General features: G+C 43.6%; 1 protein-coding gene and 1 long non-coding RNA gene across 8 annotated transcripts in view; both read right to left on the bottom strand.

Moving 5' to 3' along the window:
- Positions 1-245: 245 nt before the first annotated feature.
- On the bottom strand, positions 246-5403 carry LOC311432495. 3 transcript variants are annotated; one of them, XR_014690085.1, is made up of 5 exons: positions 3684-5403; positions 3450-3514; positions 3175-3288; positions 2199-2323; positions 246-500 (listed from the first exon to the last, which is right to left on the bottom strand). It is a non-coding gene; the product is annotated as an uncharacterized lncRNA (long non-coding RNA). The 3 variants fall into 3 exon arrangements; XR_014690086.1 differs by having other exon boundaries at positions 3175-3514; XR_014690087.1 differs by having other exon boundaries at positions 3175-5403.
- Positions 5404-9308: 3905 nt separating this feature from the next.
- PIGN (phosphatidylinositol glycan anchor biosynthesis class N) overlaps positions 9309-25598 on the bottom strand; it is a 103824-nt gene continuing 87534 nt past the window's right edge. For all 5 annotated transcript variants that reach the window (XM_084510814.1, XM_084510816.1, XM_084510817.1 and 2 more), the window contains exons 24-29: positions 23893-23948; positions 23341-23416; positions 21937-22010; positions 19127-19169; positions 17345-17397; positions 9309-9720 (exon numbers count right to left, since the gene is read on the bottom strand). In XM_084510814.1, coding sequence (XP_084366940.1) covers positions 9597-9720; positions 17345-17397; positions 19127-19169; positions 21937-22010; positions 23341-23416; positions 23893-23948 — 426 coding nt within the window. In that variant the 3' untranslated portion in view covers positions 9309-9596. The remainder of the gene's footprint in view (positions 9721-17344; positions 17398-19126; positions 19170-21936; positions 22011-23340; positions 23417-23892; positions 23949-25598) is intronic.

The raw sequence follows: 25598 nt of genomic DNA on the forward strand, positions 1-25598 counted from the left end.
GTGCCCGGGCTCCCTGCCAAGTACCACCGGCAGCATCACAGGAGCACCAGACCTGCTCCATATTCACGGCCCGGCCTCCGCCCCTCAAAATAGCTGTTAGGCCATCCACGGCCACCCTGCTGGCTTGCCTGCAGGGTGGCCTTTTTCCCGTCCCCCATCCACCATCCCCCACCCCCACCTCGTCCAGAGGTGTCATCTCTTCTACACGGAGTCCTGAGGAGTGGACGAGAGGGGACTTGGCTTCCTCTGGGATGCTGCACCAGGGCGGCAGAAGGAACCCCTCAGAGAGCCACGGTGGACCTTGGGACCTGGAGCTGGCGGTGTCTCCGTCTGAGGACAAGAAGGCTGCCCCATGGCTGCTTGAAGAGGAAGCCGCACCTTCCATGGCAAAGCACAAAGAAGGGCAGCAGATCAGCCAAAGCTGTTAGGGGGACGGCTGCTCCTCTGAAGAAGCAGAAGACTTCACATCTGCCGGGAAGAAGTGCTGGAGTGCAGCGTCACTGTTCGTTCAGAGAAGAAAGAATAAGAGCTTCATTAGGAGCTCTTCCAAGACCAAGCAATAAACAGCAATAAAAATATACTAATAAAAAAAATATCAGAAAACCACTTTCCTCCCTTATTTGGGGACAATATAGTAAGTGTGTCTGGGCTCCGGCGTCCCGTTCTGGTCTCCCTCATAGAGGAAAGATCCTGATGGGTGTGGAGTGGGCCCAGCTGACGGCACTGGAGGGAGTGAGGGGCCATGGCACACGGCATACAGGGGCAGGCTGAGGGAACTCCTGTGGTCAGCATGAAGGAGAGGAAGCTCAGGGGTGGAGCTGACAGCTGCCTCCAGCTGCCTGCTGGGAAGGGGGAGTAGAGAAGATGAAGCCTGAGGCTTCCCAGTGGAAAGGCAAGCACCCCCAAAGGCCATGCTTGCAGATGGAGACATCCCAGGGGATAAAAGTAAAAGATTGTCACTGGTGCACAGCTTCAATTCTGAAGCAACCAACCCTTAAGTTACACTCCTGAGAGAACCTTTTGACTATTTGTCTATCTACAATAGACCTCTTGATTTATTGGCTTCCGTGGACTTTGGGAAATTCCTACAGATTTTGGTCGTGTCTTACATCCAAGGCATGTGTATTAAAGGGGCGTAAAATCTATTTTGGTGCATTAAATGGCTATGGAGAAAGTTCTAGGCACCCTCCCCTCTGACCACAAAAATATGGCTACTTTCATAAGGAGTTGTATGTTATGCTGTTTGATCATCGTTGTTTGATCGTCTTTTGTTTCCTTGATAAGGGGAAAGTGCTGAGGGATTCAGGTATTTTTTATGCAATCCTGTTGATTCTGCACAAAGGAGAGAAAGAAATACAAAAGCCTTGAAGATTGAATCAATTCAGAGATAATTTCCTTATTATTTTCTAGCTAGCACTCAAGCCTGTAAAGAGACATTTCAGCCATTATCTCAGGATCCTATTTCCAACTTTTTTTCTAGCTGTCTCCTGGTTACTCTGGAAAATGCACACTCCAGGAACAGTATCTTATTGCTTAGATCTGAATTTGGGCCCTAGAAATCTTTTTTTTTTTTTTTTTTTTCCACCATTCCCTTCTGTTTTTTGTTAATCATCCAGGGCTGGTGTTTTAGGGGTTGAATCCACTCATTTCCATTTTTATTCAAAAAAGGGAGATTATTGGCTTCCTGCGGATCTCCTGAAAGACACCTTCACTTTGCCATGCTTCAATAAAGCTTCACCTGACCAGCATCAACCTCAGACGTATTTTAAGAGATTATATCAGCAGAAATAAAGAGGAAAAAAAAGGTCAAAAATCATCCCAAAAAGCAAAGAACATGCAACAGTGGTGTACACAGGTTGGTGCTAATGTAAAAGGGCACGGGGATCATTGTGAAGGTTTCATGCTTTACAATGCAAATGCAAAGCAGCCGTTGCGTTTACGTATCTGCTGGAGCGGGAAGCGGTAACTCAACAAGCATGTTTCTGACAGGGACAGAAACCCAAATATTCTCCTTTAAAAAAATTAAAAGGAGAAAGCAGTGGGCTCCAGCTGTAGTTCTGGCTTGCCAAAATTCTCTTAGGCACATGAAACTTGAAGAAAGTTTGTTACATGGAGTCCAAACACAACTTCATCAGAACGACCCTGATTCAGACCTTCAGCTTTTACTAACGCCCGTGGTTCAGAGCAGCTTTTTTCACCTGCAGCTCCAGGAACTTCCAAAAGTATTGCCGGAAAGGAGCTTGTGATGAAGCAAAGTTACAGAATTCCTGGTTGGTAGCATGAGGTGGGTGCAGGATGAATGGTGGAGGAGAGTTTAAAGATACTGCAAAACAAAAACACTTTGTTGCTCTTCTTGGGTTTAGGTTTTTCTTGGCCTCATTCCCTTTCCAATTAAGCCATTTAGTGAAAGCAATATTTGGCCAAAGCCGAATGAGATTTTCACTGAATAACCATAAAATATTTAATATGTTTCTGTTCCCCCAAATTAAAAACAAAGCAGAACAAAATGCTGTTCTGAAACGGGCAGCTAGGTTAGCCTTTTGCTGAAATTCCTCCCTTGCTTGTCCCTAGCCCGAGGAAAGACAGCCAACAGACAGCTGAGGATGCTCCATCCATGACAAGCTCTGATTACTCTTGCTTACTGCCGCCACCCTGCCGTGGATGCTCCACACAAAAGATTTTCCCTTCTATAAGCTCCCCAAGCCAGACTCAGGTCCTCCGGGTCCCCTAAGCACAGGTCTAATTCAAGTGCAGGAGCAGTTTCCTGAAGCGCAGAAAGGGCCCGGCTCTGCTCCACGGCAGTCAGCAGAGCCAGGTTGGTTGGAGGTAAGCACACGCTGAAGTGCTCGGCTGGATTCTTGCCAAAACTGTCCATCTTTTACAGTTAATCATTTATCACCCTGCTCATGTGCTGGTAGGCGTGCTTCAGCCTGGAAATATGTAAATTGCTTTCATAAAGCTCCACGCGCTGAGCGCAAATAATGCTTCCTCAGCCCTTTGCAGGAGTTCTCCCGTCCTGCGACATCTCAGATAGATCAAACAGCACTTAGGGCTGGCAAGGAAGTTACTTCTCCGTTAATTAACCAGAATCATTACGGCGTTCCTAGCCTTAATAGCGAGGCGCATTCACAGGCTTGCAAAATAAAGGGATAAATAATGCCACTTAGCTCTCACCTGACAAGCACCACGCGTTTCGCCGTGAGGAGCGTGCACATCGATCCATCTTGGATCCATCAAGAGAGAGGATGAGAGCAAGCTGTCAAACGCGCGATGAGCACATCTGCATAACTGTGGCACAGATTAAGTTAAATGACTTTTATTTATTGTGAGCGAGGGTGTCCGCGATGTATGGCAAGGTAATTCCCCCAAACATCAGCGGCTGTTTTAATTTTTCCTTCTCTTGCTGATGTTAATTGCTGTGAACCACGGGGGATGTCACCTCCACTCACCTCCGCTGGCTTGCTTCCTGCGTAGGCAGCTTGCAGCTCCCATGATTTTGCACAAATTAAAATCACTGCGATGAGAGAAAATACAGGTGAAACCATCAGCTCCCAATACATCGTGTGTTGGAGTGACATGCAGCAGTGGTGCCTTGCTGATACAGAGCCTTAAAAATGCCATCAGCTGCACTTCCATGGATTGCAGAGCCAGTTATCACTGCACTCTCGCCCGTGGGGCCTTACCTGCACCCGCTGAGGAAAAGGCTGCTTTTCCCCAAACATCACACGCTTTTGCGAGAAATGAGGTACCACGAAGGAAAAATGTCAGAGTCCGTTCCCCGGCTTCATAGAGCAATTTCAGTAAGAATTTATCCTCTGCCAAGCAAACTGCCTGAAAAAATAAATGCATTCAGCCACTTTCTCTAAGAGGAAGTTTGAGCACTTCTCGACGTGAGTCATATTAAAATGAATGAATGCTGCCAGCTGGTCTCCCAAGCATTAATTGGAAAAAAAAAAAAAATTAAACTCCAAGATTTAAGAATCATGTAAAAAAAAATCCTGAACAAGCAAATAAAAGAACTGAACACACCCCTTGGGCTGCACAGAGGCACTGGTCCTGGCCAGGAGGCGGCACAGGGTGGGGATGAGGCTGGGGGGAGACCGCCACGCACTGCACATGGGGGCAGAGTTTAGGCAGGGCTCACTGAGAGACAGTTTTGGGACCAGCAGTGAAATAAAGCCCCCGGAACCAGAGGAGTCTTGGACAGTGTTCTGGAAGGCTTGCATTGGATTTAGGTCCTGGATAAAGATTTGGCTGTTGTCCCAAATACCAGGAGGCTTTCCTTCAGTATTTCATTCTTGAAAAATGACCTGCACGCTTTGTTTCTGCTTTAAATACCAGCCAAATGCCAAGTTACGTTAAAATAAGTTTGTGTTGTCTTATAGGTGTTAAGGGAGGTTACAAGAGATGCAGAAAAATACCTTTACGTGGGAAAAATGTATGGTGGCTAAACGTTTGTTTTCCTTTCACAGCAGGTCAGATATAACGAGCTTCCTACTCAAGGCCAGTGATGGAAAATATCCACTCGCTTCTGGAGATGTGGTGAGATGGAGACACAAACATCTGAGCCGCTAAATATAGCTCTGGGTAGCGATTCTCTGTACAGTAAGTTCTGGTGTCCCTTAATATGGAAATTGATACAAAAATAAAGCGGCAGTATTTTCAAAGCCTGACTCTGCGCACGTGCCTCACTTAGACAAACACCACCAAAACTCATCCCTGGCTGAAATTACTCCGCAGCTTTCCCTCTTGCTCTGTCTCACACACCACAAAAGCAGAATAATGATGTCCAGCACCAAAGGCCACGTCTATTGAGATACATACAAAAGGTTACTCCGCAGGAAGTCAATATGAGAACTGCACTCGACATGCCTTGTCCTTCAGCATTTGGGCAGCAGCGATAAGCTACGTTTAATTAGAGGAGCTTAGGCCTCGGCCAGAGATTTCCCCTACCCTAAATGTCAGCGGCTCAATTTTGCAACGCCTGTTCCTGAACAGCCGTCCTTTGGATCGGCTCAGGTCTGCTGGAGCTTGGGGTTGGGCTTGGGAAGGCTGCAGCCCCCCGAGGAGGAGGAAGAGGAGGAGGCGAGGACAGTGAAGGGCTGGATAGCGACGTGTGGCTTTCCTGCACTTCTCCTCGCATCTTGCTGCACGGCAGAAACGTTGGGCCCGGCGGTGGCAGTAATTAGGTTAGATGTTAGGAAGAACTTCTTTACTGAAAGGGTTGTGAGGCATTGGAACAGGCTGCCCAGGGAAGTGGTGGAGTCACCATCCCTGGAAGTCTTTAAAAGACGTTTAGATGTAGAGCTTAGGGATATGGTTTAGTGGGGACTGTTAGCGTTAGGTCAGAGGTTGGACTCGATGATCTTGAGGTCTCTTCCAACCTAGAAATTCTGTGATTCTGTGAACGCTAACCCTGTGTGTCTGCCTCCTCTTATGCAACACTGCAGGAAACGAAAAGGAAAAAGGCATTTGCTCTTATGACTTGCCTGCAAAATAACATGCAAATGAAATGAAACCCATTTTCCTTTATTTCCAGTTGATGCTATCACTGTCAAAGTTAGAAAGTTAGGGAGCTTGCTGCCAAGCACGAGTCAATAAATGGACGAATGAAGAAAATATCGACAAGCTTGATTTCAAAGGTCACGGGAACGGGACGAGTGCCACGCTTTCAGCATTTTCCTTTCCCTTTTCAGCCCTCCCCAAATGCCCACAGGCTGCACCCTGCCCCAGGGCTGAGGAGGGAGCCCCCGCAGGAAGCAGCTGAAGCTGGAGCTGGATCCAGCCCTGGTGTCCCTAAAGTGTAACTGGTCTGGGGGACTCTTTTCTGCCCGAGCAGGGATTTGCAGCAAGAGCTCCCAACCCTCCCCTGACCACCACAGCTCACAAGGCAGCTGCCCAAAGGCAAAAGAAGTTTCAGTTTCTTGCCTTCAGGCTGGCTGAAGCTGTGGGAGGATGGAGAAGGGGGTGCCCAGCCACTGCAATGCACTCCATGCCTCAGTACACTCTCCATGCTCTTTGCCAAAAGCATTTTTTGCGAAGCAACTCTCACCACCCCAAAGCATAAGACACAGCAAAAGGGATTGCAGGATGCACATGGACAGAAAATTCTGCAAAGTGATGAGCTTCAATCCCTTACGGACCAGCTGGGAGGCAAAACGATGCTTTTATCTTGGCTTGGCCACACCACACAGGGGAGGTCAGCCTTGCTAGAAAGCAAGGTTTGGGTAAAAACATCAAAGTTGATGAATGAATGTATCCACATCCTCATTCACAAGGTTGTAAGGCAGCTACAGCCTTCACAGAACAGCTACGGCATGCACTGAAATTGGCAGAGCTTGTAAAATCTGATTGTGGGGAGGGAAGGGGAAATCATTGGGTTTGAGTCATAAGAGGTTTTGATATAATCTAAGCTTCATCATCTCCGAAGAAACAGCTCACTCCCTGGACTTGTATCAAAAAGCTTTGTGCGGCCCTGGTAATACAATAGCAGGGAACAATTCCTAGCACTGAAGATTACAAGATCTTTATATCAGCTGCTCTCACGCTGCAGCTTCCCTCGCATTACAACACCTGATGGGTACTCCAGGTTTATGGCTTGTTCTTCAGGGATCCATGACTCTGAAAGGAAGCAGATAGAAGATTTGCAGAGGTTTTTATACTCTACCAGTATAGCTAAAAGAAATCTTGCTGCCTCAGGGATAAATAATGTCGATCTACCTGCCTTGCCCTGCCTGAGGTTTTCACCGTCTCACCTGCTGTGGGAGTCAGAGAGGCTGCAGCTCTGTGGCAGGTGAAAGAAGGGAGGCAGGAGGGCTCGGGGTAGTTCTGGCTTCATGCCCTTGGCTGAAAACACAAGAGCCAGCTGATGCCTGCAACACCAGAGTCCCTGCTTCTGTGCCCAGAGCCCCGCTCATGAAGAGGGACTGAAGACCCACGAGCAGAGCCTAAACTCAGCTAAGTATGAACTTTATTCCCTACCTTAGCTCCTAAGGCTGGCGAGGACGTTTGTTTTTGGAGAAGGAAGCACGTATCAGCAAGAGGCAGGAGTCTACTTTGTCACAAGCCCCATGGGTCTGCCGAAAGTAGCTGAGTGGGAGAATTTTTGACACCTCCCTGCGCTGGAGTAAGCCCAAACGTGCAGGCCAAGAGCCTCCCCCGGGGAGGCACAGGAACAGCAGAGCCAACCCTGCCCCTCCACCAGGGCTGCTCTCCAGCACTCCCGCAGCCCCCGCTAGAAGCTGAATTTGCAAAGGGCACAGGGATGCACGGGGCTGGCAGCGGGGAGGGAAAGGTGAGCTAAGGTTGCTGCCACCACGACCCAACCAAAAAGGGCAAACAGGAACAGTTTCAGAGAAGCACTGGGAAAAAAAATAAAATAAAATACAGTGTGCATGTTGTAAACACCCCCCTTGATGTCTCTGTTCTGCTCTTACAGGAATGGATGTACGAAAACCTACTTTGTGGAAGGAGGCGCAGTGGAAGCCACAAGCAGAAGGTGCAACTGATGCAGGTCGCACTTGGCACAGCCACCTCCACTTGCCTGCGTACCAGAATATCTTGATTATGCCTGCCACCACAGATCAGCAGCACCAGAGACAGTGGGGTGAGCCCCTGCATTACCGCCACAGCCCAAGAATAAACAGCCCATCATAAAAGGTGACACCAGGCTCGAGTTTCTGTGCCTAGTCCCGGGGAGCCTGCAGCACTAGACAGAAGGTACCCGCGGTGCTTTCCCTGGGTAGGCAGGGCATCCGCTTGGCCTTGTCAGAGCTAACGAGCACTTCTGACATGCCTGCAGAAGCCCTGCCTTCAGGGTGGCAGCCCCGCGGGCCCCACGTTCCTACTTTTTGAGTCAATTCCTTCCTGTCACGCCAGCGCCAGCTGTTCAGCTGCTCCCCTCAGTGAATTTGCTCGGCAAACAGCCGCCTGGCAAAGAAATCGCCCTGGTGATGGAGGCTGGGGCGTTCACTGCCTTTGCTGCAGCAGCGACTGTCACCGTGCTCGTGGTTGCTCTTCGCCTTAAAGCATGGCTACTGGCAGCAGGCACATGCCCACCTCCCAGCACGCAAGCCTGTGTGCACAGCCTGTAATAAACGTGAAATGTCTTCTGTGACTGAGGCCAGCTGTGCTCGCAACACGCCCAGGAGGGCCACCGGGCCACCACCTAGTGGAAAAATGACTCCCCCTCCAGTGCCCAGACACTCTCAGAGGCACTCTGAGGTTGCACAGATGACTGCAGACCCACGACAGGGCATTTTCAAGCCCTCAGCAAGCAGATGGAGCTTTGTGATGGGTTCCTCCCAGCCAATCTTCCTGCGGGGCTGACTAGTTTCCAGGAGCATTAACCAGCCTGCTGACCACGGCCAAATGCCAGGTGGCTGGGAAGAGCCCTGGAACAGCCCTCGTGACGAGTGTCTCACCCTGGCTGCCAGCACCTCGCACCGTATGGGTCAGCTCGCAGGCAGGGAGGCCTGGCTGCAGCCTGGGGGTGTTGCTGGGTCCCCAGGAGCACCCATGACAGCAGAGCCTCTAAGTCTCCTGGCTCTTTGTGCTCTCACTTCTAATCAGCACACAAGCAGGAGATTTGTGTCTGTGTTTGCTTCACGGCGTTGCCATTACCCAAACTGACACGTGCAATTCAGACCAGAAGACAAGTGGAAAGGAAAACGGGGAAACAAGGGGAAAAATAACCCTCTGCACAGCAGAATAGGCATCACTGTATGCAAACCAGCAGCTCCAGCTGCAGCTTCATGACCTCTTTAAGCTGATCTAACTCTAGGCTGTCACCGAAACCATCAGCCCTATCCTTCCTGCCTGCCCTCTGTCATGAGCCGGACCAGAAAATCTGTCTGAATTTATTCTTCAGTTCTTTAATCAGGTTCATTTTCATTTGGATCAATTACTTCGTTTGGCTTACTGCTCAGCCCGCCCAAGCACTGGCAGAGGAGGCAGCAGGGAGCACGGTCAGAGGCCACGGATTGCACTGAGGTTAGCTAAAAGCTATTGTCTTACAGCCACAGCCTCACAGTGTTCCAGTCTTAACCTGCCTCACGCAGTCTGCCTCACGTTTACGAGGCTTGCAAAAAGCGTAGCCACTTCCAGAGAGATTCAAATGCAAACGCCACATTGGCAACATATAAATCAGCGATCTGCCCAGACTGATTTGATTTATGCTTTTGTCTGCGAGATGCTTATGTGAGACATGAAATGAAGCTATGACTTTGCAGACTCCTAATGAGAGTACGCGCGTGAGACAAACAGCTGGCAGCTGAGTTAGAGCAACCAAAAAAAAAACCACCCAAGGATTTCCTGTGTCCTTAAACAGGACTTACCTGCTGCGTTTTATTTTATTTCCAAGAAATACGTACAGTTGGAGAATAGAGCTAAGGCTGTTTTGGCCCCATGATGTCTGAACGACAGCCTCCAAATGCAAATTTCAGTCACAGCATTTAATCTGCAGCAGCAGCGCCCTCGGATCCCTGGATGGGATTTTGGCACCCAAGTCTGTTCATTTATATTTACGTTCCAGAAATGGAGGTTGGTTCAAAGGAAGCCGGAGGGTGGGCACAAAGACGGGAACATTTATCTCTTCATCACGTGGCATGGTGCTTAGTCCTTCTGGAAAGATCAAGTCTCTTCGTAGTTAGCAACTGGGCCAGTCCGTTCATCAGCATCATAAATATGGTCAGAGACATCACCAGCACGTAGTGGCTAATGCTGCAAGGGAGAAGCAGACAAAAACAGAGAAATGCAGGTTTGTGAAGTAGAAAGAAATGACTTATTCATCTGATTTTTATTTATTTATTTTTTAAACTAGACCTAGTACAACACTTTACATATGCTACTCCAGGAAAACCACTACAGCAGCACTACCAAGTAAAAAACCAAAGTCAAGTCTGTGGCAAAATAAAAAGGTGGGGACAACAGAAATCACAACTGAATGTGTACCAAGTGAATAAGAGGTACTGGGCTTACACAGATACATATAAATATATATATTTCTTCATCCTAGTGGGTAATTCAATGTATGCAACAAACCACTGTAAGATTGCAGTTTGCTACAGACTGATCATGCAGAATTTAGGGAGAACTTGCCCAGAAGTAGGCATTTCTTTGTAACAAGACAAGTCAGATATTTAGGTCAGTCGAGCTGCAATTTTCTAGAGAAAGCACTTCTCCAGCGATAAGCAGCTTTAAGAAAATGAACACTTTTTTCACTCAATGTTTCTAGAAATCATCAATTTCACTGCTGTGGTAAGACATGGATTCAAACAGATTAAACAAATTAGTTCAACAGTGGTTAATAGACACGGTAGGAAGATACAATTTCTGGGTTGGGAAGACCTCAAGTCACTAATAAGTTCAGCACACACACAGATTGTTCTCCACTTGCTCAAACTCTCACATTACTTCCTCAAGTACCTGATGCTCACCAGTGGTAAGGACAGCAATTGGTTCAGACTGAGATTTCACCTCGGAGATTCAGCATCCTGCCTTCAGTGTCTCAAGCTGGTTGTTAATATAACCACTAAGAAATTAGGATTTTTCCAACTCATGGCATTTCAGACTAGAGTTTCAGATGAAACGCTTGTCTGCATCATAACATCCAGTCACTAGTGCAGCTGGTTTTTTGTTGTTTTATTTTTTGTTGTCCTTTTCCCCAGGACTACCAAAGACACTGACATTATTCTGACATGAGAGGTGTTCATATCTCCCGGTGAACCCCATCTCCGCTGTTTCAAAGCAGATGGTTCCTTAGGACGCGTGGGGTAACTTCAGGCTTGATGAAGCCTGAGTTTATTTAGAAAAAAAAGGATCGCAAGGAGTACTTGCAGGTTTAATGATCTGGAATTTCTGCCTGAGGACCCATTCCGTTTGACAGTTTAGCCACGGAAGAGCAGTAAAGCTCGTAACTGATGCTATCAATCCTCACGACCCCGAGATGGTGACAATCTTGGCACTGGCATGCTGTAATTTAGTTCTGCGAAGCGTATAAGCACTGGCTCTTAACAAAGCTTGGCCACTAACCACTGTGAGAGAATAAAAGTCATCCAAAAGTTCACTAATGAGCAGGAGCTCTCCCACAGCCAGGATGCAAGCAACCACAGGAACTCAGCTGAACAAAATGGGTGGAGAGCACTGAGAGGGACCTGACTCACGCTACAAGATTTTTCTGTTTCCATTGAGACTGATTATAACCTTTTCACAAATACCTTGCTCAAAATACATACATTTAAGGAATCGTTTACAAAAATCCACCGGTGCAAATGGGCTCCCACCACAGCAAGAGTAACCCCTTTTTGTGCAACTCCCACCTGTGTGCAGTGTAACTGAAAACGTCCCCTGCTGTGAACACAGGAAGGTTTAATTTATCAGACAGGAGCCATATTTCCTTCCCTACAAGTATCTCCCTCTCTAGCACAAGCTAAGCAGAGCAGCACGGCTACCAGAGCCAGCCTCCTGCTCTGTCTCCGTGGGGAATGTACAAATCCACACAACAAGGGCATGAAGTCAGGCACAAAGCACACTTTCATCTGGTCGCTGCACTTCGGACTTCGCGGCCCGCAGTGAATTTATGACCCAAACGTTACACAACTCCCTCAAGAGCAGCCCTTGGAAGTCCACCTGGGTGTGTTGCAGACTCTGTCCGAGTTTTAGTGCTCTGTGGGAAAGGACATAATGCTGCCAAAGTCAAACCCGAGCCGCAGTTGTTTTCGTGGTGTCATGTGTCCTTGTACGAGCACCCCAGGTGCAGCAGTTTGCCGAGCCCTTAGGAGAACAGCCACCCCGATGAACAGCTCTGTGGCTCAACGGCTCATGCATTTCTGGAAAAAACCTCAGCTTTCCCACTCACTTGGCACCAGAATTGTTGTTTCTCATATACAGTAGCAAGAATACTTTTACTCCAGCTCTGAAAGAAAGCTTGAAAACGCAGAATCTGAAAATGAGAAGTCAGTTGAGAACCCTACCTTTACTCTTACAGACAGCCTGAGAGAGACGGTCATCTGAGGCTTAGCCATTGCTGAAGACCTCCTGCCATCAGCGTGGTGCTTCTGCAGACATCTGACTTCCCCCCATCCTGAAAGAAGCTTTACCAGATGTGTGTGCTCATCCATTATTTGGGGAGATAAAGAGGGGCTTTCTCAAAGGAAAAAAGCCTCTGCAAACTGTTTAGGCACCTGTCATTCTGGGGATTAGGTTCTTCGTGCTTTTATAAAGGACATTTCTCTCTTGCTATACTGCACAAGGCTGAATGGCTATGCTCCTTTATTAAAATATCAGATGTTCAGAGTAAAGAAAATATATATTATGTCACAGAGCACAATTAAAAGCAATTTCAGTCTATTTGCCACATAATTGCAAACAGCCAGCATCTCTGGGGCTATCAGCAACTGGTACTGCAGTGCCTGCAGGCAGCTCTGCTTGGCAAATTAGTTCTCAGGCTGGGGTAATGCTGTAATTAAACAAACAAACAAAGCGAGACTCTTACAGGTATGTGCCACAGCAGCAGGGGAAAACGCTCTCGATTCCTGCACAACCCAGAGCTACACCCTTGGCTGGATCTGTAGTTACAGGGAAGCAGGCAATTCTCAGAACAAGGCTCCTCCATCGCAAGTCAGAGCCGAGCTAACAAGACAAAAGAGTGAGGTTGCAGGCTCCAGGCAAGTCAGACCCCTGCAGAGGAAGGGAAAATCCTGAGCACGGTGGGGCAGGGAGCCTGCAGTGGGGTGATGCTTATGGAGGACAAGATGGGCAGGGACAGGCAGTGGTAAGAGGAGAGGTAGCTGGTATAGGGGAACATGGACAAACTAAGGAAAGGCAGCACCGCTCAACAGAAAGGTGTTTGCCCCACCTGCAGCTGGAGGTTAACAGGCAAGGCTAGTGCTAGGAGAAATCTGGATCAGGGCAACACCTGTTTTGGTCACAAGTAACCAGGAGGAGAACATACGAGGTACTACTCTCTCGTGGCTTTGTTTGGGACAGTGGGTATCGATGAGAAGCACTCATCCAAGAAAAGAGGAATCGAACGCCACTAGAAAATGAGAAGAATCAATCCTCTCCCAACCTGCGCCTGGTCTCTCAAGACAGGCTAACTGCTAAGGTGGCAGACCTGACTGGAAACCGGGAAGGCAGGAAGACGAAGCAAGTTGCCTTAGCAATTAAAAAACGGAGACTGAACTAAAACAAACAGAATAAAGGAACTCATGCAAGGACTTGGAAGAGCTCTTTCCAGAAGCGTTTAAGGACCTTATCTCTACATGGCATGCTGCTTTCTGTGTGCTTGGGAAAAAACAAACAAACAATAACAACCACCAAGAAATACTTCAGAGACCAGACGCAGGTTTTGAATTTTAAGTCTCCTGCATTTTCAGCCAGGATCCTTCACCATTTCTTCCTCCACTTCATCTGAAGCAAATCACAAAGCACATTGTCCTAGATCCTACTTTAGAGGTTGTTGATAAGCACCGTTCTCCTAGACGCAAGACCCTCGTTTTAATTAACAGCCCTAGAACAACACCATCCCCAGATTAAAACAGTTTCTATCAGATGAAAACCTAAACCCTTGATCTATGCTTTATCTATCTCCTCTGAACTTTGAAACTGCAGAAGAACAGTTCAGACTGTATCTATCTTTATATCTTCTAGCAACTGTTATAAAAAGATAGAGGAAGTAGTACAGCGTGTGTCTGGATAAAACTATAAAATACTGTCATATAAAGAAGTTTCAGGGTTCTGTCTTGACCATCTGTTTATACAGCTATTTACAAACCGCACGTACTATACAGCTCTAGTAGGTTTTAAAGGCTGTATATCTCCATTTTTATAGATAGATAGATAAAACATAGCTTTTAAGCCATAGAGAAATATATTTCAGTGACAAAGAAGCTGAAAAGCTATCTATTCTATTTATCTGTTATTCAAAAATAAAAGAATCTGTCAGAACAAACTTCTCGTGATCAGGTACTACACACGGATAAATCAGACATACTGGGAATACTGCATCGGTGCACCTATGAAATGTAATGGTGGCTTCTTCCACAGCATATGACACAATTCAGGGTCACCTCGAGGTGTATGTGTACAAGGTAAGGTTAGCAGACCTCAGAAGCTTGCAAAAGACAACACTATGAATTCAATATTCACTGAAAGATTATACCTCGTTCTTATATTACAGAATCACAGAATCACAGAATTTTCTAGGTTGGAAGAGACCTCAAGGTCATCGAGTCCAACCTCCAACCTAACGCTAACAGCCCTCCACTAAACCATATCCCTAAGCTCTACATCTAAACGTCTTTTGAAGACTTCCAAGGATGGTGACTCCACCACTTCCCTGGGCAGCCTGTTCCAGTGCCTCACAACCCTTTCAGTGAAGAAGTTCTTCCTAACATCTAACCTAAAACTCCCCTGGCTCAACTTAAACCCATTCCCCCTCGATTAAAACAATAAAAAACCACCACCCTCAGAAAAATAAGTTCACGCTGATTTTAGTAGCACCATTAAGCAACGGGGCATCAAGACTTTCTGAACAGCCATAAATAATCGTGATAATTTGTAATTTCCTGAGAGGAGGCAAGCAATAGTGGGTTGATAATTTGCTGAATGTGATACTACAGGACTTTATGTTGGGTGTGTTGTTTCTCAGCATTTCATTGATGATCTGGAAGAGAGGGAAAAGTAAAAATCTCTACATTCAGAGACAATACTTAAGTGGTGTGGTGTATTCAACCAGGAGAATAAAGACATGTTGTTAAGGCAGCTTGGAGGCATGGTAGACTGAGATGTAAGAGGCAGAAGTCAGGGGTGAAATAAAAAAAAAAAGGAAATATATCAGTCAGGCAAATAAAAACTACTTCTGAACGATGCAAGAGATCCACTGGGAAACAATACCACCATAAAATAGTGATGAAAGTCATATTTTTTCCTCAAGGGACCTTACATTTGAAAGTACTGAGCACTGGTATTGAAAAACCCAGCTCTCGCCTAATGAGCATTCCCGACTCACCCTTCGTATTCTTAGTGAGAGGACATTCAAACATTTTGAGGGGCAGTAATTAGAAAATTCAAAGAAATCTATCACCACGAAAAAAGAAAGAAAGACTGGAAATATACCTCAGAAACTTTCCAAATGCAGGATATACACCCCTTCAGAGGACTTCAAAGGAATGAATCTCTCGTTTTTCACTAGGCAACTAAATTGCTGCTTTTCCAGTTTCATTTCAGTGATCTTGTAACCAGTAATACAAAATGAACCAGAAAATTGTATCCTCCTCAAACTACTTCCTATCACTACCACACACACACACACAAAAAGACAGCAGCTGGTCCTAAGGGCGCTCCTATTCTTTGTTCCACTAAATTCTGCACAGGTTTTGTTGAGATACAAATGGCTGGAAACAAACCAACCATCATTTCCTTAACTGACTCAGTCTTCTCAGGAACATTTTGGCAACACCTAAAATGTCAGCTGAGAGAGGATATTTTCAGACCTTGCTGTCAAAGCAACAACAGACAACACTGCCATAGGAATGCTACAGGGCTGTCACGGCGTCTGTAACAAAAGGACAGGAAAGAGGCACATTAGTATCTCTCTCCCACCAGTTTTGGGAATTGCCCAAAACCCCACGAATCTCATGTTTCAGGAATAAACAAAAAAATCTTCTGCCACTACCTGCTGATTCTGCCAAGCTTGAGGACTGCACGTTGAAAGATCTGCTCAGGATCAGGAGGGGTCAAAAGATTGTTCACCCTGGGTAAGAGGACTGCTTCAGTTCTCTCTGCAGCTTCACCTCTTTTCTTACACAGCCCTGCCAGTTTTATCTTATGTGCATGCACACACTCAAATATGTGTGTGTACACGTATACACAAAAATATAAATCCTATACGCACAACATACATAGAGAAATTACAATAAAATAATGTAGGTTGTAAAGTCAAACATTCAAAAGTGAAGTAATGACAAAGTTAACGCTGCCTGAGCATTATGCATTAACACACACAAGACTAATCACAAATTACTTCAAAAAAGGACTACTTCAATGCCTTCTTCAGCGTTCAAAACACACACAACAAGAGGCAGAATTACATTTGTATGTATCAGGCTCCCCCAAGCTCTTTGGAACAAAGCCTACCTCCAGCTGAAATAGATCCAACAACCTATCCCAGCTGTAAATCACTGTGCTATGAAGACTGTACACGAGAAACAAAGGTTTGGGTTACTTGTGACAATTTTTGTTCTTGTTCTCTAACTCCCAATTAGAAAGCTTCTTGCCCAGCTGAACAGACAACTTCAGAGGTCTTTAAAATCCTTATTAACCTACAGAGGAATTCAAACCAAAGGATGAGGCCATCTGATCTACCATAACCTGACAGCAACAAGGAATTGTGATGTTAAAGCAGTTTCCATTATTTGATCTAACTCGATCTCCTCCCATTAGGAACCTTCAAAAGCTGTAGGCAGGAGTTTCAGCCTCTCGGGCAGGATGTGTGTGTATATATGCATGCATGCACCCAAAGAAGTGCAGGGCTCAGCAAAGCACAGGGTAAATGTAGACTAAACAGAGCATTAACAACGGGTCACTATTCAACTTTTGTTTAAATAACAGTTTCAAGTGACCAGATTGGCTGGATTATTAACACCACATTCCCTGCTAAGCTTATTACAGAATGCTACCTACTCCCACAGCTCAGCGAAGGTAAGTCTGAAACGTGCATTTCTTGGATGTGCTATTTCTGGGCCACTCACAAGTAAGAATGCACAGCAGTGGATGCCATAGGACTCACAATGCAAAACAAATTCACTTGCTGAAATTGTGATTTGTATCTTAAATGCCGCAGATTTATTCTCCCCCAACTGCGGGTAGGATAAATGCACGGGTATTGGTACCCACCAACATATTCACACAACGTTCATGAATTCACAGGGGATCTTATACAGAAATTTAACTAGATTCATGACAATTAAGAACCTTGATAAATTATTATTTTAACAGTAATTAAAACTAATTACAATGCAAATCAGTAATTAAGATATTTTTGTGTAATTACTGTTCTTTAAAAATAACAGGATTTCTTGTCATGCAAGATTAATTACTTACTCCATGTTGCTTTGGCACAGATTTTAAGATGTAATTTTAGCTGGGGATGTATCTATGCATGTGTTGGGGTGCACGTGTGCACATATGTATTCATATGTATTTTAAGTATGGGGAACATCACTGAAGCATTTGATTAAGGAGAGTAATTGGAAAAAATTACAAGAGTTCTGAGTAGATAAACAACAATATTAACCTATGAACCTTCTTAAAATGCATTGGAGGCAAAAAAAAAATACTGTACCTTGTTCCTATTTCGAGCCAGCTTCCATAATCTTTAACCAAAAAGAAAAAGTGCTAGGAAAAAAAACCAACAAGTTTTATTAGTACATCATCATTGCACAATTTGAAACCTAAAATTAAAACGAACATTTTCAGGTTGTTTACTCCAAGTTTCTAATTCAAGTAGAACAAGGGCAAGACCTTTCCAGGAATGCTCATTTGGACAAAAGTAAAGAATACTCTAGCAGCCAGAGATAGACTTAACATGGTATCAAACACAAACAGCTAAAGATAGACTGAGTTCTGTTCCTGTTTGCCAGCAGCAGCAGAGCTTACCAGCAGAGAACCTTTTCAATAAGAAAATGCAGTTCACCTTATTGCCCAAAATAATGGGATCCCAAGTAATGCCTAATGTCAATAAGCAGCCTACATATCGTTTACATGGAATTCTGCCATGAATTTCTTTGTGCAAGTCTGGCAGTTCCCCGTTTGCAAAAAGGCAATAAAGTCAGGAGAAGACAATTATTTATCAGTGAATTATAGCTAATGGCCACAATAAATACTTCGGAAGACTCAAGAAAAGCAGTGTTGTTTCATTTTTTTTCTTGCTCGCTTTCTCATTTCTCGATATGCACACAGCTCCTGCATATCAAACCTTTTTGGTCTTGTTTTGTTTTCTACACCAAGTTGCTAATTGTTTTAAAATCATTAAGTCAAAATAGGAGAATATGTGAGATAGAAAATACTGGGGCTTGCTACATATCTGCACACACCCCCACTCCTCTTTTGTCTTGGTCTATTTAGACTGATTTCATTAGTGAAACGCTGAGTGTGGCTTACTGATATTTTAATCCTTTTCCTCTGAAAGTTATCAAAGAACAGTTTAGTCAAAAGACTTGTTTAGAATTACACAAAACTGTATCTTCTCCATTTTTTACTCTACAGACAAATTAGTCATTACTTGGTTTTGTACTTGTGCTGTTTTTCCTGTAAGGTAAGATCCACAGATCACACTGCATTGTACGTTATGATGCCCACTGCCATCACATCTGGAATACTTACTCCGAAGTGACCAAACAAAAACAGCACGTAAAAGTGAGAACACCAGCTCTACCTGCTGCTTTCTAAAGGTTTCTGTTGAACTCATGATATCAAGAGGCACCAACTGGTATTACTTGATACCATTAGAGAGGAACAATGAAAACACACTTTTAACCTGTAAAAACTATAGTGGGTTATTACTGTTCAGATTTGGGTTGTTTGAACTACCTTGGCTTGTGGACACAAGCTATCTGAAGACATTTCCTAACAGCTTATTACAAAAGGCACAGTGCCTTTTCACATGTTGCAGATCTCCCAGATGCTGACAATTCTAACAATGAAAATGGCAACACATTTTTCCTTTTAATCTTTTTTTTCTTTTTCGTGGGAAGAGGGAGAGGGTGTGAGGAAAAGGTTCAGATTCCTGAAAAATTAACTAAACCTAGCACGCAGCTAGAACTGATATTCTCATTTAAGCTCTTCCTGAGAATTTGATTGAAAAGCACATGAAAGACTCAGAATGACTTGTTACTCCATTTTTGTCTCTTGTTATTGTAAGTATATTGCTTCTTTGGAAACTTTAATTACATGAAATTCAAAGAGCTGTGATTGCAGGAGTGTTATTTCTAAATTGTGCTAGGATTTCAATTCACTGCCCTAGTTGCAAAAATTTTGAAGTCTGAAGCAAATTCAGATCCGTAGCTGGAGTTAATAGAGCCCTCTGCTTTACCTTATTCGAAGAGAATGTGCAGCAACAACTTACCAAAGCCATGATGTCTGAAATCACAAGAACAATGAGGAAAAGGCTGCAAAGAAAAGTAAAACAGCAACAGATCAACCTTCATTCATGGCCACAGATGTTGCAAAGCACACTAACTCCTCTTCTCCCCCGTAAAGAAATTAAAATAAGATATGATTTCTTGTGGTCAACCGCCTTTCAGCCGCTCAGCTCCTTTTCAATGTATTAGAGAACAGTCAAAATACACACCTAGAATATCGGGTGTTTTTAATCCCACCCTACTTGAAAATAACATTTCACATTAACAGCTTCAATTTTGCAACAGAGAAACCTAACATGGGTCACTAGCAGAGAACAAGAGCATGCTAGAAACAGTGCCTGTCCATCCCCTACACAGGGAACTCATGTGCCAGCTAAGCCAAAGAAAGCTGATTTAGAGGTTTCGGGGTGGACTCAAGAGTGAGCAAAACTGTTTTGTGCAGGCAGATAGATACCTGAGCTGATCAGTCCTACTCTACAATCATCCCTGCTGAACGAGGAGCTTGCCTCCCCCTTCCAGAGCCCTGGGTACCTGTGAGCTGCTCCAACGAGGTGCAGCATTTTGGTGGCATGCTCCCAGACTCACAGGAGTCTGTCAGGCAGCAGTTTACCTCTGGAAAGTAGACTGCAGCCAATAAAATGAACCAGAAGGGAGCACGTAGAGCTATTTTTTTCCCCATTAACCTAATCTTCTTTTCATTAAACTATGTAAATCCTAAATTGCATGAAAGCAATTACTATAACTGGTTAAAACTAGCTTCTAAGTTAATGATGCTGAAGCAATGTAGCAAGGAACTGACCCATTAGCAGAGGAGTCTTTAACTATAATACAGTTAATTTATCAGTACTATCGCCGTAAATCCATGAAGCCTTTTTTTTGGGAAAAAAATGTCCTGCAGCAGCATTGCACAAGCCTGTTCTGGGAGGACACCCATATCGATGTCTCCAAAGAAGAAAAAGTTTCTGATATTGCCAAAGCCTGCATGTGGTTCATTAGTAAATCAGGATGCGTCTCAGGCTCACTGAGAGGCATCTGTCCCCTTACCTATGGCTCAGTTCAGATGTTGCAATCTTGGAAGCCTAGGAAGCACTCAGCTAGAGGGCTGTTTTCACAGGGAAGTTATAAGAACATATTCTGACAGAATATTCTCCACAAGCAGGAAAAAAAAAAAAAAAAAAAAAAAAAAGAAGAAAAAAAGGATAATTCTTTAATCTATAAACAGGGAGTTTGGGAGCAATTTGTTGAGACAACAAAAACCTGCTTTACGCCCTTCTGAAATGCAGGAAGCCTTTCACAATGGAAGGACAACACTAATTTCAGAGCATGTTTATAACACTACAAAAACAAGATTGCCCCCCATGATGGCTTAATTTAGCTAGCAGGGGCAGCAAGAGCAATAATGAGAGTACAGCACAGACTCCAGGATGTGCTGATAATCAGAGCACAACCCCTCCAGGGAACCTGGGCACGTCTTATGGTTTCTGTCTTGATCCCAAGCTGACGCTGTGGCAGTATCACTGCTATTGTTACCTGAGCAGCTAAATGAAGCCAGTAAAAATCCCAGCCTGAGGTACAACCACAGCCTCATAAACCTGCAAAGATGTACTCGTGTCCCATGCTTTAAAAATACACAATTTTCCCTCTCACACACTCATATGCACGTTACACAAAAGCTTGCAATATCTCCAGTGTTGCAAAGCACTCAGAAGTTGGGAAATGCTGACCTTTGTGATGCCTGATCCCTACAAATGTGAATTGTTAGCTGACTTTCTGAACAATGCCAGTTCCTCAGTGCAGCCCTGCTCCTGTATTAACCTTAGTGAGGAAGAGATACCCTTCCCTTCCTGGGAGGTCGAGGGACTATCCCAACACACTGCATGCACAGCTGAGGCAGAAAAAGGGAGAAGGCAGGCCTTGTGCTACCTCTGCCACAAGAAGTCGGGTTTCAGGCTGTCATTCTCCTCTTAGTACCAGGTGAAATTGCAGAAGGAGACAACAGGCAGAGCACAGGCAGGGTGAAAACAAACAGAAAGGCACAGGACATCACAGCGATCAAGGGCAGCTTTCTCCATCTTAGCTGAGCAATATGAAGGTTGGTCCCCCAGCCACTGTCCAGTGAGACCCTTGGCCCCAAACAAGATCCCACTGTGACAAATTCAAAATTAGGTGGTGGACCTCCTACATCTCAGCACCATCTGTAACCCCACATGATGTTCAGAGGCTGGGGACCCTTCTCACATTCACTTTGAAAAGTCTTTAGAGATGGAGAAAGGGCAGGCAGCCATCTAGCCCTACCACAAAAAACATATCATATCGAGGACACCTGAGCAGCATTACACTGCCATAGAAGGGCATACAGACCTTTTTTTTTTTTTAATGCTATTTGTGGTGAGGTCAGTGCTACACAGTTCTGAATTGGTTACGTTATAAATGGATTATTTTTAAAATATTGTACTATAAGCAGAGTTGCAGTATGAAACAAAAATCAGACTTCAGATTCTGCTCATTTTTCTATATTACAGAGAAAACAGTGCTCCTTCTGTGTATTGTCAAGAAAGAATATTAAATATCTGATTGCTTCAGACAGAGCCAACACCTCCATTTATAATCATTTATCACAAAAAGAACTCCTGAGCTTGCAGAATCACTGAACAAGAAAACCAAACTGCAGTAACAAGTAACAGTATGACCCATCGGCTGATTTTTTTCTTTTAAATTTAGATATGACAATCTTGAATTCTTGCAAAATAGATTTGAAACCCTTACTAATGCAGAAATACAGCATTTACTGTACCTCTTAGAAGACAGCTGAGTTGTGACCTGAACAGCTTCGAAAGCGCATGACACCAGAACAAATGGGATTACAACCTGTTAAAACAGAAACAACATTTTGGTTTATGACTGTATTTACACAACAACCTGGCAGGTTGTGGAAACAGTTTCATCCTTTTGAAATTATCACAGAGTGTGTATGTTACAAAAACAAAATATTGGCAAGAAAGAGTAGAGACCCATTCTGCAGGAAGCATGTTCTGTAAATGAATAGAAAACCCTTTCCATCGTCATAGCTGAACTGCAGTGAAATAAACCATGAGGCAGTATGGAAAACTGTAATTAAAACACATTAATGGTACTCACTTCATTTAGCCATTTTAACACTGATGAGAAATACTTCAGCAAGGCTAAAAGACAGAACTATTCAGATCTAATATCCTGTGTGACAGGCTGCAGAGCTCCAAGTGAAGTGTAATAGGTCAATCTTAGCCTCACACGCACAAAAACAAAAATTTAAGTATAGCATGTGTTCGGCCAAAAAAAAAAAAAAAAGTAAAGTAAGGCAAATGAAAGCAGTTCAGTAAACTAAGAACAAAACAAAGCCAAAAAAAAAGTTAGAAACATTAATGTCTTTTGCTCCTTCTAAAGTTGCCTTGCACTTCTTAAGTCTAAGCACATCACAACTCCTAGAGGCTAAAAGCTCTTCTCTAGGATCCAGAAAGTTTGCACTGACTTGTGTCCTGGAGTATTACACATATACCTAAGTGCTTTCCCTGGGACAGAAGCAGCAGAGATGCAGAGGTAGGAGCTGCTGCATATTTTAAGAGAAATCCATAAATTCCATGTTTTCCTTCCTGTTTGCCTCTGCCTCTGGCAGATCCTGTTCTCCAGTATCAGAACAGAGCTCCCACACCTTGCCTGCAAACAAGAAGTGCACTCCAATCTCTAATAGACCATTAAGATATTAGAAAAAAATATTAAAAATAGCACTCATTGTGAAAATGACAGCCTAATCAGTAGAGCATTCAAAGCCTGTACTTAATGTAATGTAGATAGATGGAACTAATAAAATATATATTTCCATCCATGTTTCTGTAGATATTATACTACAGGGAAAACTCACCATTTTAAAAATAATCTAGAAGTCTTTTCAACATTTAAAATTTCCATTTTAATGCAATAAACTGATCTAATACAGTTAAATTATACTTTCCATACAATTTAGCTTCTCTCCTCTGGGAATCAGAAGAATCCATCTCTAGAAATAATACAGAGGCTGAAAGCTTCACACATGGTTGAGAAGGCTAATGAAGCTCAAATACATATATGTGTTTTTGTAAATTGCAAAGTAACAACTGCGTACAGGATGTGTTATTTATTAAACAGCTCTTTGAGAACATTTCACTAAGGCAGGATTACTAACCTTCAGCACAAGCAAGCCTCCCATCATAAAGGGACTGAACACAGTTAAGAAACAATAGACGGACGCAGGATCAAAACTAGGGAAACATGAAAAAGACATTACAACATGCCCTCAAAATGGCATTTTGCATTAAAAAAAACATAGCATTTAGTTAGTCCTGTGTATATACATTTTTAAACAAGGCTTCCAGCCTTCTTTCCTCTTGCTCAAATATTAAATTAGCAAGGACTGTTTACACTTCACTTTTCTTTCTCTGCAATTTTTCTCTGCCGGTGTCTTTTGGGGAGCCATGCTGCTAATGAGCAGCCGAGCTCTCCCAAGTCATGCTGCCAATACCTTCTAATGGAAATTGAGATGACCCAGTAACCAAACAGTGCAGCCTTTTAGGGAACAAGTTACAGAGCAGAAAAAATACCTTGCTATTATTATTATCACTGAATATTGCTTTAATTCTGCTGCCTTAATCTTGCGAACCAAATCTGTATTCAGTATACCAACTGCAGGAAGAACTGTTGTAGCCTACCATTTCTCAAATCAATGAGTAAGATTTACCTGTTAACAGAAGCTATGTTTCCAGTGCCAAAAAAGGCTGTCACTATGAAGAAAACCTAGATGCACTTAAGGAAAACACACCGCAGAAACAGCTGTAGTAAAACAAACACAGCATTTTCCCCCTTCGTTCCAATTTAATTCCCAAATCCTGTAAATTTAATTCCCAAATTTTTTTCCTCTTCCCATCAGGCAGAGGGTTTCTGACAATGGCTCCTGCTGCTAGAGGTCCCTCTGGGTCTTTCCACTCCTGTTACAGCTACTGCCTCAGATCATTCAAGTCTCTGCATAAACAGCTTGCTACCAAATATTCAGCAGAATCATCGTGATTCTGTATGCAGAGTTTCTGAAGGATTAGGTCAGCACAACTACAGAAATTACGCCTCCCAAGAGTATCACATCATTTCAAGTTTAGTAACGCAGCAGTCTAACAGCATAGTGCAAATCTGCCAGTTGAGATTTATAACAACAACAATTTTGTAACAAAGCAGAAAAAAAATACCAGTGGCACATAGGTCTAATGAAAATGCTAAGCATGTGAATTCTGAATCTTCTTCTGGAAAATAAGGCTACAAGGTCAATCAGTGCAAGACTGACTTTTGGACCCTATATAGGAACCTTGAAGGATTCTTTTTAAGATAAACAACTAACAGGGTTGTGGATGCAACGTGACTGTTCTAGTAGAAAAGGCTTTGAACACCACTATTTCTAATTGTTACACATACCTGAGTTAAACAAAACAAAACACTACCTTCTGAGCTAGTATGTATCACACCTGCAAAGGAGACTAGCAAATTGTATATTTTTTCCAAGAGCTGAACAGGATACATTCAAGTGTTCTCAATTAAATATAATAACTTAATCTCATCTTAAGTGTTTGATATGAAAGAAGTACTATGCTGAAACTTTAAAAAATATAATCATATTGCTTGGGTCTTGTTTTGGCTAATTTTTAGGATCTGACAGCACTAATTTCAACATAGCTTTTTTTTTGTTAAAAAACAGCAAAGTAGCAAATGAAATAGATGAACTCACTGCAGGATCTCAGGTTGTTTTCAGGTATACTGTATAAACAAATAATTTCAACTGCAGTCCCAGGATGAAAGAGAAAAGCAGTAACATTATCAAGATTTTAGAGTACTGAAAAAAAAATACCAGCAGTTGCAGTTACAGTAATGCAAAATAACTGCTATGCTAGTGAACAAGCAAACCTGAGCACAAACCCTTTCTAGCAGCAGAAAGGATATGCGATACATTTTATTCTAGGCCAAACTCTGGCAACACATTTCATTACAGTCTGCAGGAACTTTCCTTCTCATCTCATCTGATTGGCCAAGGCCAATGCTTGCCCCTTAACATTTTCTTCCTAATAAACTGCCAGAAGAGAAAAAACAAAATCAGAATTATTTTAATATCACCTTTTCCAACTGATTTGTGAAGGTTGAATGAATTCTCTACAGCCAAAATGTACTGAAAGGCAACCAAACTGAAAACTGATGACCTTAGAATAAAGTTAAACTCAACTGTAATAGTTATAAAAGATCAAACTTTTCAAAGTGGCAAAGGAGACAGATTTCAAAGAAAAGTACAGTTCATTAAGGATTTATTTTTTCACTACTGTATACAAAACAATGTACAAGACTGTTGTCTTCTAAGCAATGCAAGTCAGATCATCTTCACTAGCTTCTGTATCCAACCACTATAAAACT

The sequence above is a fragment of the Aythya ferina genome (genome assembly GCF_964211825.1).
Source record: "Aythya ferina genome assembly, chromosome: 2".
NCBI lineage: Eukaryota > Metazoa > Chordata > Aves > Anseriformes > Anatidae > Aythya > Aythya ferina.